The sequence below is a fragment of the Hemibagrus wyckioides genome, linkage group LG12, assembly GCF_019097595.1.
Source record: "Hemibagrus wyckioides isolate EC202008001 linkage group LG12, SWU_Hwy_1.0, whole genome shotgun sequence".
Classification (NCBI taxonomy): domain Eukaryota; kingdom Metazoa; phylum Chordata; class Actinopteri; order Siluriformes; family Bagridae; genus Hemibagrus; species Hemibagrus wyckioides.
Window position 1 is genome coordinate 13231837 of NC_080721.1, and position 14213 is coordinate 13246049.

The 14213-nt window shown below is 37.5% G+C and overlaps 1 protein-coding gene across 13 annotated transcripts in view; it reads left to right on the forward strand.

Annotated features, from left to right (window-relative positions):
* LOC131362396 (NACHT, LRR and PYD domains-containing protein 12-like) overlaps positions 1-14213 on the forward strand; it is a 152737-nt gene that overhangs the window by 47266 nt on the left and 91258 nt on the right. For 11 of the 13 annotated variants that reach the window (XM_058404354.1, XM_058404347.1, XM_058404346.1 and 8 more), the window contains one exon: positions 11746-11919. The exons of 1 other annotated variant lie outside the window; for it this stretch is intronic. In XM_058404354.1, the coding sequence (XP_058260337.1) occupies positions 11746-11919 (174 nt within the window). Of the gene's footprint in view, positions 1-808; positions 1061-2641; positions 2777-3106; positions 3224-5241; positions 5296-5530; positions 7436-10840; positions 11036-11745; positions 11920-14213 lie in introns of those variants that run through there. One more of the 13 variants, XM_058404358.1, reaches the window with a different exon arrangement.

A 14213-nucleotide genomic window follows, 5' to 3' on the forward strand; every position in this document is an offset into this window, starting at 1 on the left:
TTAATGGTTATAGACAGACCATACAATATATGATAGAAAATTAATAAGTACTATATGATTCATATAGGCTTCTTGGTATTGGTCTGGGCCCCCTAATTCCCCGGGGCCCTAAGCGGCTGCTTACCTCGCTTATTGGTTAAGTCCGCACCTGCTTGTGGTGTAACTTCAGAACAACTACATGAACGAGCATGGGCGTCGCCAGGGCATTTTTAGTGGGGCTTTAGCCCCCTAACATTTCTCCTCAGCCCCCCTAAAATTCTGCGATTCTCCATAAACTCTACACAAATTGGTGATCTCCTCTGTCCCCTTTAAATTTCATATGAAAACGGCGGCAGACTTTCGGCTCTTCCCCGTCTTTCAGCGCGTTCTTCAACAGAGCGAGGATCAGAGGACAAGTGTGTGTGTGTGTGTGTGTGTGTGTGTGTGAGAGAGAGAGAGAGAGAGAGAGTGAGTGAGTGAGTGAGAGAGAGAGTGAGTGAGTGTGAGTGTGAGTGTGAGTGAGCGTGAGATTGTGTGTGTGTGTGAGTGTGTGTGAGAGTGAGAGAGAGAGAGTGTGAGTGAGCGTGAGAGTGAGTGTGTGTATGTATGTGTGTGTGTGTGTGAGTGAGTGAGTGTGTGTATGTGTGAGTGTGATCAGGAAGATCTTTGGCTTGTTCAGTACTCAAATGTTATACACATTTATGCAGTGGAATGCTGCGATAAGTTTACCATCCTACCCTGTTAGTCAAACGTTTATTTAATTTAATTAATTAATTAATTTTCTTTCTTTCTTTCTTTCTTTCTTTTAATATTATACCCTCACTGGGGGCTGAGCCCCCCTTAAATGAAAATCCTAGAATCGTCCCTGTGAACGAGTAAAAAAATAATTTAATCTTTTGCTTTTTCTTAATTTTTAATCAAAGAGCCGATTCATAGAGTCGATTCGTTCCTTAGTGAATCGGTTCCCGAAAGTGAAAGTGTTTGTTCTCCAGCTCCGACTCCATTTTGTCTCATCGCAGCGACTGAAACGGAGAAACGGTGTTGTTAATGTCCAACAAGACGGACTGTTCAATACAAGAAGGTCATTTTCTTTTAAAATAAATCACTTTATATCATGTATTTGATACAAAACTGGTGTTATATTGTAATGACATCGTGTAAAAAGAGCAGTAAGAAAACCGCTTCATTTCAGCTGAACTTCCTCTTCAGTGTGTTTCCCGGTGTGTGTAAGTGTTCGGTGTGTGTTAGTTATATATTCCAGTTTTTCTCCTCGAGTTTTCCTTCAGTTTGTTTGGTTTGTGGTTATTTTTGCTTTAATAACGTGGAACAGACATAATGTGTTTTAAAATCTGACTTCTACGAAAGTGAAAACAACAAAACCAGCCAAGGCCATGAGGGTGTTGTCTCGTGATCTCTGAAATCTAAATGTAATACAGCTGCCTCAGGCGTTATCTAATATATTTATTTAAGTACAATATCATAATTGTGTAAATAAATTTATATTGAAGCGGGGCCATATTGCTATGTGTGAAGCAAACGTCAAAGTGCAGATGATTTATTATATATACAAGCTCTCTGTAGTACTCCCCTATATCTGGCCCTGTTGCTTCCTGTTCATGAAGATTTTGATCAGCGTTTGTCTGCAAACCAGGCAGCATTTCTTAAACATAGTGCAATAACTATGGAAACATCCTGGGCCCTTAAACTGTCTGGTAGGGAAGGTAATCATCTCTTCATAATCACTGTACTGTCTGTGGAAAGGTCAAAGAGTCACCTTCTAAAATAAAATCTACAATAAATCTGTGGCCAGCTGCAATGTCATGGCATCAGTGATCAGTGTTTTTCCATAAGGAATGTCTTTTTGTTGATAGCCATTCAGCCGTATTTCTGCCTGTGGTGGTGTTCATGTGAGCTCCCTAATTAATCTGGGTTCACAATCAGCACACACTCTTTGGAGTGCTTTATTGATGTTTAAACAAATTTGTGTACCAATCTTGCCTTTGTATATATTTTTAAATAACTGTTGTTTGCACTGTGTCTGTTGTTTACTGCTCAAAAAATTAAAGGAACACTTTGAAAACACATCAGATCTCAATGGGGTAAAATATCATGCTGGATATCTACACTGATATGGACTGGGAAATGTGTTAGGAATGAAAGGATGCCACATGGTTTGATGGAAAAGAAAATGATCAACCTACAGAGGGCTGAATTTAACAGTGTGATCTGTCAGTGTGTCTTATATGTTTCACAAACATTATTAAGAATCTATTATTTCTGTTATTTCTATTATCTGTGTGTGATCTTGCCACCTGATGTCATTGTTCCTGCCCTCTGCTCCCACATGACATGACATCACTGATTAATCCTTATAAACTACTGTAAATTCTCCTTCTTAAGTTTCTGGCTGCTCACATGTGTAGTTCAGTTCATGATTAAAGTAGAGGTCAATAAGGTCTAGAATCACATGTTTTTCCTGAGATCTTTTTCCTGATCAGTGATCCTGAGATGGGTTCCAGATTCCCCATGACTGAATAATTTGGTGTTAGAATGTTAGGGGTCAGTTACTGTATGTAAAACTATGATTTTTTTGTGGTCAGAGATGTAAAAGTTTGGTTCTCTCCATGTTTAACTGGACATTTGTTTTTGTCTTTTTTATTAGAAGAGATACCAGCAGAAGAGATCAGTATCATCAGTGACTCAGCAGTGTCTCCATAAACTGTCTGTTCATACACTAATATTCAAAAATGGAGATCACTGATCTGGACACAGATATGACTCCACCCCTAAAGAAGTGGTAACTATATTTCTGCATTTTAGTCATTAATTGTTCATATCTGAAATAAGTAGTGAGTATATAGAGTTCTGCTGTTAAAATGTAAAGCTACAATGCAGAATGGATAAAGGAATTTTTCATGACAGGATTTTACATTGACTTATAATAAACATGGAAGTAAAAGTATCTTAATTTGACAATAAAAGTAATAGTACTGTCTAATAAAATGATTTAAAAATAAATAAAGACTGTACCTGTCACTGTTCAAGAGAGCAAAGTGTATAGATTGTATTTGTAAATTTGTTGTGAGTGTATTTAAATCACTAAAATACTGTCTGTAATGTTGTACAGTAAACTTCAGAAAGAGAGATCAGACTCATCAGCAGTCAGCTGTGTCTCCATGAAGAGTGATGTGTCTATGAAGATTCCTTGGAACTTTAAAACTGCTGATTCCTCACCTTTATACAGGTAACATCTCACAGTTCTAGTTAAAGTCAAGGTTAATGGCTGTGCTACACAGTTATAAGCAGATATTTTAATTTATATTATAGTTACTTGGTCTATAGTGATGCTGCAATACTTTCAGTAAATGCTTTAGATGAAATAGTGTAAATATTTATGAAGGTAATGTCTTAAATTCTGAACTTATAAATGTTAATATAAGCAAAAGACTAAAGAAAAGTTATGAAAGGTAATGAAACTATAACTACTACGACTACCACTACTACTACATATTATTATTATTATTATTATTATTATTATTATTATTATTATTATTATTATTATTACAGGTTATCAGAGTTTGTAACATACTGTAAGTGTATTTTGTCTTGTGCTTGCATTTTTTTCAGCAAGACTAAGAAATGTCATAAACCCCATTTTATGTGTACATTATTTTTGTAAGATCATTCAGATACCATTCACTAGGGCTGCAGCTATCGATTATTTTACTGATCGATTATTCTACCAATTATTCAATCGATTAATCGAGTAATCGGATAAGAAGTATTTTTTCTTTATTAAAGACGAATACTAAATATTCAAGAGAAAAAAGACAGGTCTCTTAAAATGAACAGCTAAGTTGTTTCCTATTTAGAAAAATGAAAATAAACCTATTTAGTGCCATTGACATTCAAAATGCAAATACAAATATATAAATAAAAAAAACTTTATTACTTCAAAAAAGGTAAACAGTACAACCTAAAACAAAATAATAATAATAATAATAATAATACTTAAACATTGCATTGATGCTGTGCAACTTAACTTTGATGTTTCAGTCTAACTACAGCTCAAGCAGGACATAAGCCTTTACTGTCTTCCTGGAAGACTTTGTGGTTTTTGTAAGAGACAAAAATTAATGGACAGGAAGGAAACTTGGAACAAGAACAAGAGTCCATACACATCAAATTTCTTAACACATTTATCTGTAACATGAAATTAGAGTTATTTGGAGAATAAACCCTCTTAAATGTCTCTCTACATACTGGTGTGTGTGTGTGTGTGTGTGTGTGTGTGAGACAGAGAGTGAGGCTATCAAAATGACGATTAGGCTTTCACAAAACTTAGCTAAATTAGGGACATCATAACTAGCCACCATACTGATTTATGGTCGTAAAGAATCACTACATTTTTACTGGACTTAAGTTTAACTAGCAATCATATTGTTTTAATCTAAGTGTGAATATTCATATTGATTTAAGGACTATGGACTAACTAATTTGCCTTGATGATTTTTTGTATTTGAATTACTCGAGTTCCTCGAGGAATCGTTTCAGCCCTACCATTCACAGAACCTTACTTTTGTTCAGTTGTCTTCAAACGTTTCTTATGAACAGAAATAAAATTTGCATGTAGCACGTGTGAGCAATAATCTTTTATTTTAAGATATTCCAACCTTGAGTGGCCCATATTAATTGACACAAGCCTTCACAAAGTTGTGAAGTTACAGATATTCATGTACATTATGAGTACCAAAGTGAAGCTGCTAAACCTGCATTTAATAATTAAATGATTAATGCTATAACACATTTGTTCAAGCTGATTAGATGGATCCTCCTTTAAACTTTAATAATAGAGACTTCTCACCTGTACACAGGTAACATCCCATAGTTCATGTATTATTGATGTACTCCTGTTCTGTTACACCCCTAATGACCACATACTGTCCCCTCTGAAAGTATCAGAACTCCAAGGACAGTTCTTTTGTTTTTGCTCTAAATTAAAGACATTTGAGTTTCATCAAAAGATAAATATGTGATGATATATCAACATTTCAGCTTTTATTTTCTGAAATTTACAACATAAAATAATTGGAAAAACTCCTAGAGAACATGAAAAATATTTGTGATGTTGAATTTAGCACTGTGTTCTCTAAATATGAATGCAGTTACTACTGTTATTGTAGTAAAATTAGATCTACAGCATGTTTAGTGTACAGTATTAAAGTGATTAAAGTCTTTAACAGATACAATGTTTGTTCTCAGTGTTCTACAGGAGGAACAAAAGAGAAGAGAAAAGAACATCATGACATTTACAGGGTAAGATCAAACCAGTAACATGACTGTGACACTGACACGCTGATATTATAAACCTTTCTACTGATATTTCCTACATTAGATTCATTATATTGAAGAAAACACACAGTAGAATAAAACAAACACAGTGAGAACATTATAAAAAACTCTCTGTGATAACCATGCAGGAAAACTGATCTTAAACCCTAATAATTGAAGCCCATGTCTCAAAATGTCTTCCTACTTCACCATTTTACAGACACGCCCCAGAATCTGCTGATGTTCCTGAACTCCAGAAAAAGTTCAAGTTAAATCTGAAGAAGAAGTTTCAGTGTTTAAATGGAGAGATGATAAACCTGGGAACCCAAAGACTCCTGAATGAGATCTACACAGAGCTCTACATCACAGAGGGAGACAGTGGAGACGTCAATAATGAACATGAGGTGAGACAGATCGAGGCAGCATCCAGGAGAACAACAACAAGAGAGGAAACACCAATCAAATGCAATGACATCTTTAAGCCTTTATCTGAACAAGACAAACCCATCAGAACTGTTCTGACAAAGACCTCATCTGAACAAGACAAACCCATCAGAACTGTTCTGACAAAGACCTCATCTGAACAAGACAAACCCATCAGAACTGTTCTGACAAAGACCTCATCTGAACAAGACAAACCCATCAGAACTGTTCTGACAAAGGGAGTCGCTGGCATCGGAAAAACAGTCTCTGTACAGAAGTTCATTCTGGACTGGTCTGAAGGGAAAACAAATCAGGACGTCCACCTCATATTTCCACTTCCTTTCAGAGAGCTGAATTTGATGAAGGACCAGAAACTGAGTCTGATGGAGCTCCTTCATGTCTTTTTTAAGGAAACAAAAGAAACAGAAATGTCCAGATTGGAAAAGGTTCTGTTCATTTTTGACGGATTGGACGAGTGTCGTTTTCCTCTGGATTTCCAGAACACAGAGAGAGTGTGTGATGTAACTGAATCAGCATCAGTGCAGGAGCTGCTGATAAACCTGATCAAAGGGAATCTGCTTCCCTCTGCTCTCATCTGGATCACCTCCCGACCAGCAGCAGCTGATCAAATCCCCTCTGAGTGTGTGCATCGAGTCACAGAGGTACGAGGGTTCAATGACCCACAGAAGGAGGAGTATTTCAGGAAGAGGATCAGAGATCAGAGCCTGGCCAATAACATCATCACACACCTGAAGTCATTAAGAAGCCTCTACATCATGTGCCACATCCCAGTCTTCTGCTGGATTTCAGCCACTGTTCTAGAGAGGATGTTGGGTGAAGCAGAGACTGGAGAGATCCCCAAGACTCTGACTGAAATGTACACACACTTCCTCATCATTCAGACAAACATCATAAGAGGAAAATACTCACAGAAGCAGGAGAGTGATGAAGAAATGCTTCTTAAACTGGGACAACTGGCTTTTCAGCAGCTGAAGAAAGGGAACCTGATCTTCTATGAGGAAGACCTGAGAGAGTGTGGCATTGATGTGAGAGAAGCAGCAGTGTACTCAGGTGTGTGTACACAGATCTTCAGAGAGGAGTTTGGGCTTCACCAGAGTAAAGTGTACTGCTTTGTTCATCTGACCATTCAGGAGCATTTGGCAGCTCTCTATGTTCACACAGCATTTATGAAAGAAAACAGTAATGTTCTTAATCAGAGTCAGGTCTGTAACACAATTTCAGATGTCCACAAGTCTGCAGTAGAGCAGGCATTAAAAAGTCAAACTGGACATCTGGACCTTTTCCTTCGCTTTCTTCTGGGTCTCTCACTGGAGTCCAATCAGAAACTCTTACATGCCTTAATAACACAGACAGGAAGTAGCTCCTACAGCAAAGAGGAAACAGTTCAGTACATTAAGCAGGAGATCAGTGAAGATCTTCCTCCAGAGAAATCCATCAATCTGTTCCACTGTCTGAATGAACTGGGTGATAATTCTCTAGTGGAGGAAATCCAACGCTACCTGAAATCTGGAAAACAAAGTGAACTCTCTTCCTCACAGTGGTCTGCTCTGGTGTTTGTGTTACTGACCTCAGAACAGGATCTGGAGGAATTTGACCTGAATAAATATTTCAGTCCAGAGAAGATAACAGATCTGGTTCTTCTGAAGATGATGCCTGTGATTGCAGCATCCAGAAAAGCAATGTAAGTAAATCTTATTTACTTAATAACTGAAAACTGGGGGTGTAATTTTGGGGGTGTGATGAAACACCAGAAGCAGCAACAGATGACTTTAATGTCATCATGGATGAAAAGAAAGAAAGGAGATGTGAGTTGGTTGATTCAGTAAATTAGCTCAGGTCAGGATAATCATATCTACTGTCTACACCTGTTGATGTTAGCCTAACGGTGACTGAGCTAACGTTAACATACACTGTTGTTGCTAGGTAACTTCAGACTGTTAGCTAAATATTTAATGTAGATTAGAACATTCTGTGTAGCGTGAAAACGAGTTGACTTTAAACCGCGCATTTTCTCTCAGCAATGTAAGACAAGCAGACTCTGGATACTAGTTAGTGTGATTGCGTCAGCAATTTTATTATTATTATTATTTTATTATTATTCCGTTTCCTGGGCGCGCTAGTAGTCCTAAACGGTAATAGCTAAAATTCTGGTTCCAAAGCTAAAATGTTCATCATGTGTTTCTTAAGTGTGCTTTAACTTTTCATGTTGATAAGTATTGTAGTTTATTTTATATTAATTTTAAATTCGATCGTTACGGACTTCACTTCCTGGTTTCCGCACGGGCATTTAAGGAGAGCGCGCACAATTCGGCTTTTCTCGGAGATTTTCGTGAGCTGTCGTAAACAAGCATGTAAAACGTTACTAGTCCTAAACGGTAATAGATAGAAACATGGTTCCAACGCTAAAATGCTGCTTAGGTGTGATATTACTTTTCATGCTGGTAAGTTTTATAGTTTTTATATGGATTTGTAAATGTATTTTTCACGGACTTCAGACCGCTGGTGTGTGAGTGAGTGTGAGTGTGTGTGAGTGTGTGTGAGTGTGTGTGAGTGTGTGTGAGTGAGTGTGAGTGAGTGTGTGTGAGTGTGTGTGAGTGTGTCTGTGTGAGTGTGTGTGTGTGTGTCTGTGTGAGTGAGTGAGTGAGTGTGTGAGTGAGTGTGTGAGTGTGTGTGTCTGTGTGAGTGTGTGTGTGAGTGTGAGTGTGAGTGTGTGTGTGTGTGTGAGTGTGTGTGTGACGTCAGCTAGAGTGAGGGAGGAGGTTTTTTTTTTTTAATTATTTGAGCATGTCTTGCAATAGTTATCATATTCACAATCATTAATCAATAATATTAAACATATTCACAATCACACTCACATTTTCTTCTGGAAATGCAGCATTATAATTTAATATTAGACTCAATATGATCATAACTCAGTGGTTTTCATATCAGAGGACAGATGAAGTGGACAGTTAGGATACATGGAGAGATGGGATTGAATGGACAGATGGAGGACAATGAAAAATGTTCTTTATATTTTATGTTTGTGAGATTGTGTGAGAATCTTGCATCCTGTGTACCACATAAGTAGTGTATCTATTGTGTTATCAATTTCCCCTCCTTTTGGATTACAGAAGTAAGGATTGCAGAGGGTTATTTCTACCCTGCTATAATACAGTGTTAGAGGCATAAAAATGATCTACTTTAGGTATTTGTGCTGCACAGAAAATTAGCAGCAGGAATGTAAATATTTTAATTTGTTTATTAACTAAGAGTGGTTGTTTATGCATGAAAGACAATTATTAAAGTAATGATCAACATTTTCATATAATTCCATATTAATGTTGCTGCTGTCTCTCTGCACCTGATATTACACAATAGTGCTGTAACACACACAGTTCATAAAGGCTTTCTGCTTTTTCTATTCTAAACCCCTGTGGTTTGGTGGATGTGTCTCTGACAGACGTCCTGTACAACAAGTCATTTATTTTACATTTTCAGCTACAGCGCTCAGTTTAAAATAAGTTTGTTTAACAGTGGAAATTGAGTCTCAGATTATTTACATTTTATTCACACACAAAACATTAATGGTGAACATTTTTGACTTTATAAAATGATTCTCTCAAGTCTTGGTGATCGGTCCCTATTAAACAATAAAGAAAGTAAGACATCTTTTTTATATCCATAGTTTAGTAGCCTACTATTCTGTTTGGCAGAAATTGTCTTTATAATCATCTTCATTATTTCCTGGATTTTGTATCACCATTGTCCCTAAATGTATGTAAATGCAGGAAATACCCCCCCCACACACACTTCTCTAACCAAAGTCACACCCTTGCTGAAAACACATAAATAAGTTCTTTGAGATGTTATAACTTGAGGTCATACGGGTCACATAGACAAATGATTGAGACTGAAGAGCAGGTATTAAATGTGTGGAAGACAGTTCCAAAAAAAAGAAAAGTATTTTAGAGTTTATGAATTAATGAAGGTTTATTGAAATTATGATTTATCACAGTGAAATTGACTTAATATTCAACACATGTTCACTCAGAGTTCAGAGGAGAGTCTGTAAAAAGCTGTTTTCATTGACAGAAACATTTCACTGTCACATTTACAATCTTCAGTCTATTTTAAACAATGTGTTTTCACCTTAAATTTATGTTAGACTTGAAGTACAATCATGCAGACACTGAGTTAATTTCATTATTAATACTTTTATTTAAAAAATCTTATGTCTTGGTAAAGGGTTTTATTTGAGTTTTTAGAAAGGGTTGAATGTTTAATACTCATTAGAGACTGTTTTTATTTACACTTCATTATATAATAGTATAAATGTGTTATATGCTGATTATATTTTCTTTCCTTCTTCTCCTAATGTCCCTAAACAGGGAAAGTCAAACACAGTGTAAGGGTTAAATCACTGACACAGGGAGCAAATAAGGAGCCCATGGCATTAATGCCCACATATACACACACACGCACACACACGCACACACACACGCACACACACGCACACACACGCACACACACACGCACACACACACACACACACACTCACACACTCACACACACACACTCACACACTCACACACACACACACTCACACACACACACACGCACACACGCACACACACACGCACACACGCACACACACACACACACACACACACACACACACACTGTTAGATAACTAGCTTATGACAGGTAGCTACATTAATCAGTCATCACTGGACTGGTTCTCATTTTAGTAGCTAATAAAATATATCAGAATAAAATAATGTCATAGCTGAATAATTAAAACTAATAAATAAGAATCATTAAATCTAACTCTGTATGACTTTAACCTTTTTTGTTTTATATTGAAGTATTAATTCAGTTCATGCTCCATGTTTATACAGTGTGTTGGTGAAGATGCAGCTGAAAACTCACACCAAGTTTAATCCAAACAGCTCTGACTGTAAAATATTATTACAGTATTTAAAGGTTTTCTCTAACTGGTGTTTGTGCTTTTGGCTTTTATAGGAAGGAGAAGGTTCAGTAAAAGCCTTGAGAGCTTGTTTGATAATTTGTACTAGTGTTCATTGTGTTATTTTTTTTCCCTCAGTATCAGGTGTGATAAGATTGAAGGCAGTGGTGTTGAATCTCTGGCATCAGTGCTCAGATCAGAAACCTCCAATCTGAAAGAACTGCATCTGATTGTGGATACACTGGATCTGTCTTGGAATAATCTAGGAGATTCAGGAGTGAAGAGACTCTGTGCTGTATTGGAGAATCCTCAGTGTAAAGTGAAGAAACTGAGGTAAGATCATCTCTCTGAGAGTCACAGCAGCTCAATAAAAGCAGCAGTATTAGTTACTGTATTAGGAACTAAAATTTCCTGTAACTGTACAACATGCAGAACAAATATATTAGTCAATGTGCATTAATAAGAGTAGTGAGAAAATTAAATAAAGCTACAGTTAGTTACATGTGCATTAAAATACAGTTACACAGAGATAAATTCTACAAAACTCTGCTCATTACTTTTAACTTAAAACAGCAACACCACAATAACACACTAAATGAAGATATATCTCAGTAACAGCAGTAATCCTTTGGCCTGTGTTAATAGTACATTGGGATTGTTCAAGAAAAGGAAGATTGTCCATCATGACAGACACATCATCTTTCAACAAGTCTTCCTCTCACACCTGAGAAAACAAACTCAGGAATTAATGTTTTAAGCTTGATATTATATTTTAGTATTTTATATGTTTTAATTTAATTTTATAAGTTTATTTCCCCTATGTAGTGCACTATAAATCTCTCTCTCTCTCTCTCTCTCTCTCTCTCTCTCTCTCTCTGGATGAAGTCTTCATTATCAGTCTGCTGCTCTCTGTTCAGATTCAGCTGCTCATAGTTTATCACATACAAAATATAAATTCATTTAATACATGGATCATCTTTAAAGTAAATATTAAACCTAGATGAGTATCTGTTGATGAAGAGTGTGTTATTGTGTGTCTGCAGGTTGGAGTATTGTCGTGTCTCAGATGAAGGCTGTTCTGCTCTGACTTCAGCTCTGAGATCAAACCCCTCACACCTGAGAGAACTGAATCTGTCCTGGAATAATCTAGGAGACTCAGGAGTGAAGAGTCTCTCTGCTCTACTGGAGAATCCTCTCTGTAAACTGGAGACACTGAGGTAAGATCATCTCTCTGAGAGTCACATGACCTGATCCTCACTAAGACACTTTCTCTAATAGTGAGACTGAAGCAGGGGTTTTAGGTTCACCCAGGGGCGTCACTAGGGCTCGAGCCCCGAATGATTTTAATCTAGCCCTGAATGATTTATCCCGAATTTTACCACCAGAGTGTAGAGGAATTAAATAAATGTTGATCGCTTTAGTTGAGCACTGTTACCGTTTACTGTATCTCTCTCCACACACACACACACACACACACACGCAAGCCAAAATACTACGAGTGTGCACTCAAAATCTCACACACACCACATGACTAAAATACACACCTATACACACACACACACCACATGACTAAAATACACACCAATACACACACACACAACGTGACTAAAATACACACCTATACACACACACACACACACAACGTGACTAAAATACACACACATACACACACACACACCACGTGAGTAAAATACACACCTATACACACACACACCATGTGACTAAAATACACACCTATATATACACACACACACACACACCATGTGACTAAAATACACACACACCATGTGACTAAAATACACACCTATATACACACACACACACACACCCACCAGGTGACTAAAATACACACCTATACACACACACACACACACCAAGTGACTAAAATACACACCTATATACACACACACACACACACACACCAGGTGACTAAAATACACACCTATATACACACACACACACACACACACCAGGTGACTAAAATACACACCTATACACACACACACACACCAGGTGACTAAAATACACACCTATACACACACACACACACCATGTGACTAAAATACACACCTATATACACACACACCCCATGTGACTAAAATACACACCTATACACACATGTGACTAAAATACACACCTATACACACACACACCATGTGACTAAAATACACACCTATACACACACACACACACACACACACACACACCATGTGACTAAAATACACACCTATACACACACACACACACACACACACACACACCAGGTGACTAAAATACACACCTATATACACACACACACCACGTGACTAAAATACACACCTATACACACACACACACACACACACACACACCAGGTGACTAAAATACACACCTATACACACACACACACACCAGGTGACTAAAATACACACCTATACACACACCATGTGACTAAAATAAACACCTATACACACACACACACACCAGGTGACTAAAATACACACCTATACACACACACACACACCAGGTGACTAAAATACACACCTATACACACACACACACACACACACACACACCAGGTGACTAAAATACACACCTATACACACACACACACACACACACACACACCAGGTGACTAAAATACACACCTATACACACACACACACACACACACACACACCAGGTGACTAAAATACACACCTATACACACACACACACACCAGGTGACTAAAATACACACCTATACACACACACCAGGTGACTAAAATACACACCTATATACACACACACACAAACACACACCAGGTGACTAAAATACACACCTATACACACACACACACACCATGTGACTAAAATACACACCTATATACACACACAGACACACACCAGGTGACTAAAATACACACCTATATACACACACACACACACCACGTGACTAAAATACACACCTATATACACACACACACCCCATGTGACTAAAATACACACCTATACACACATGTGACTAAAATACACACCTATACACACACACACCATGTGACTAAAATACACACCTATACACACACACACACACACACACACACCAGGTGACTAAAATACACACCTATATACACACACACACACACCACGTGACTAAAATACACACCTATACACACACACACACACACACACCAGGTGACTAAAATACACACCTATACACACACACACACACACACACACCAGGTGACTAAAATACACACCTATACACACACACACACACACCAGGTGACTAAAATACACACCTATACACACACCATGTGACTAAAATAAACACCTATATATACACACACACACACACACACACACCATGTGACTAAAATACACACCTATACACACACACACACACCATGTGACTAAAATACACACCTATACACACACACACACACCAGGTGACTAAAATACACACCTATACACACACACACACCAGGTGACTAAAATACACACCTATACACACACACACACACACACACACACCAGGTGACTAAAATACACA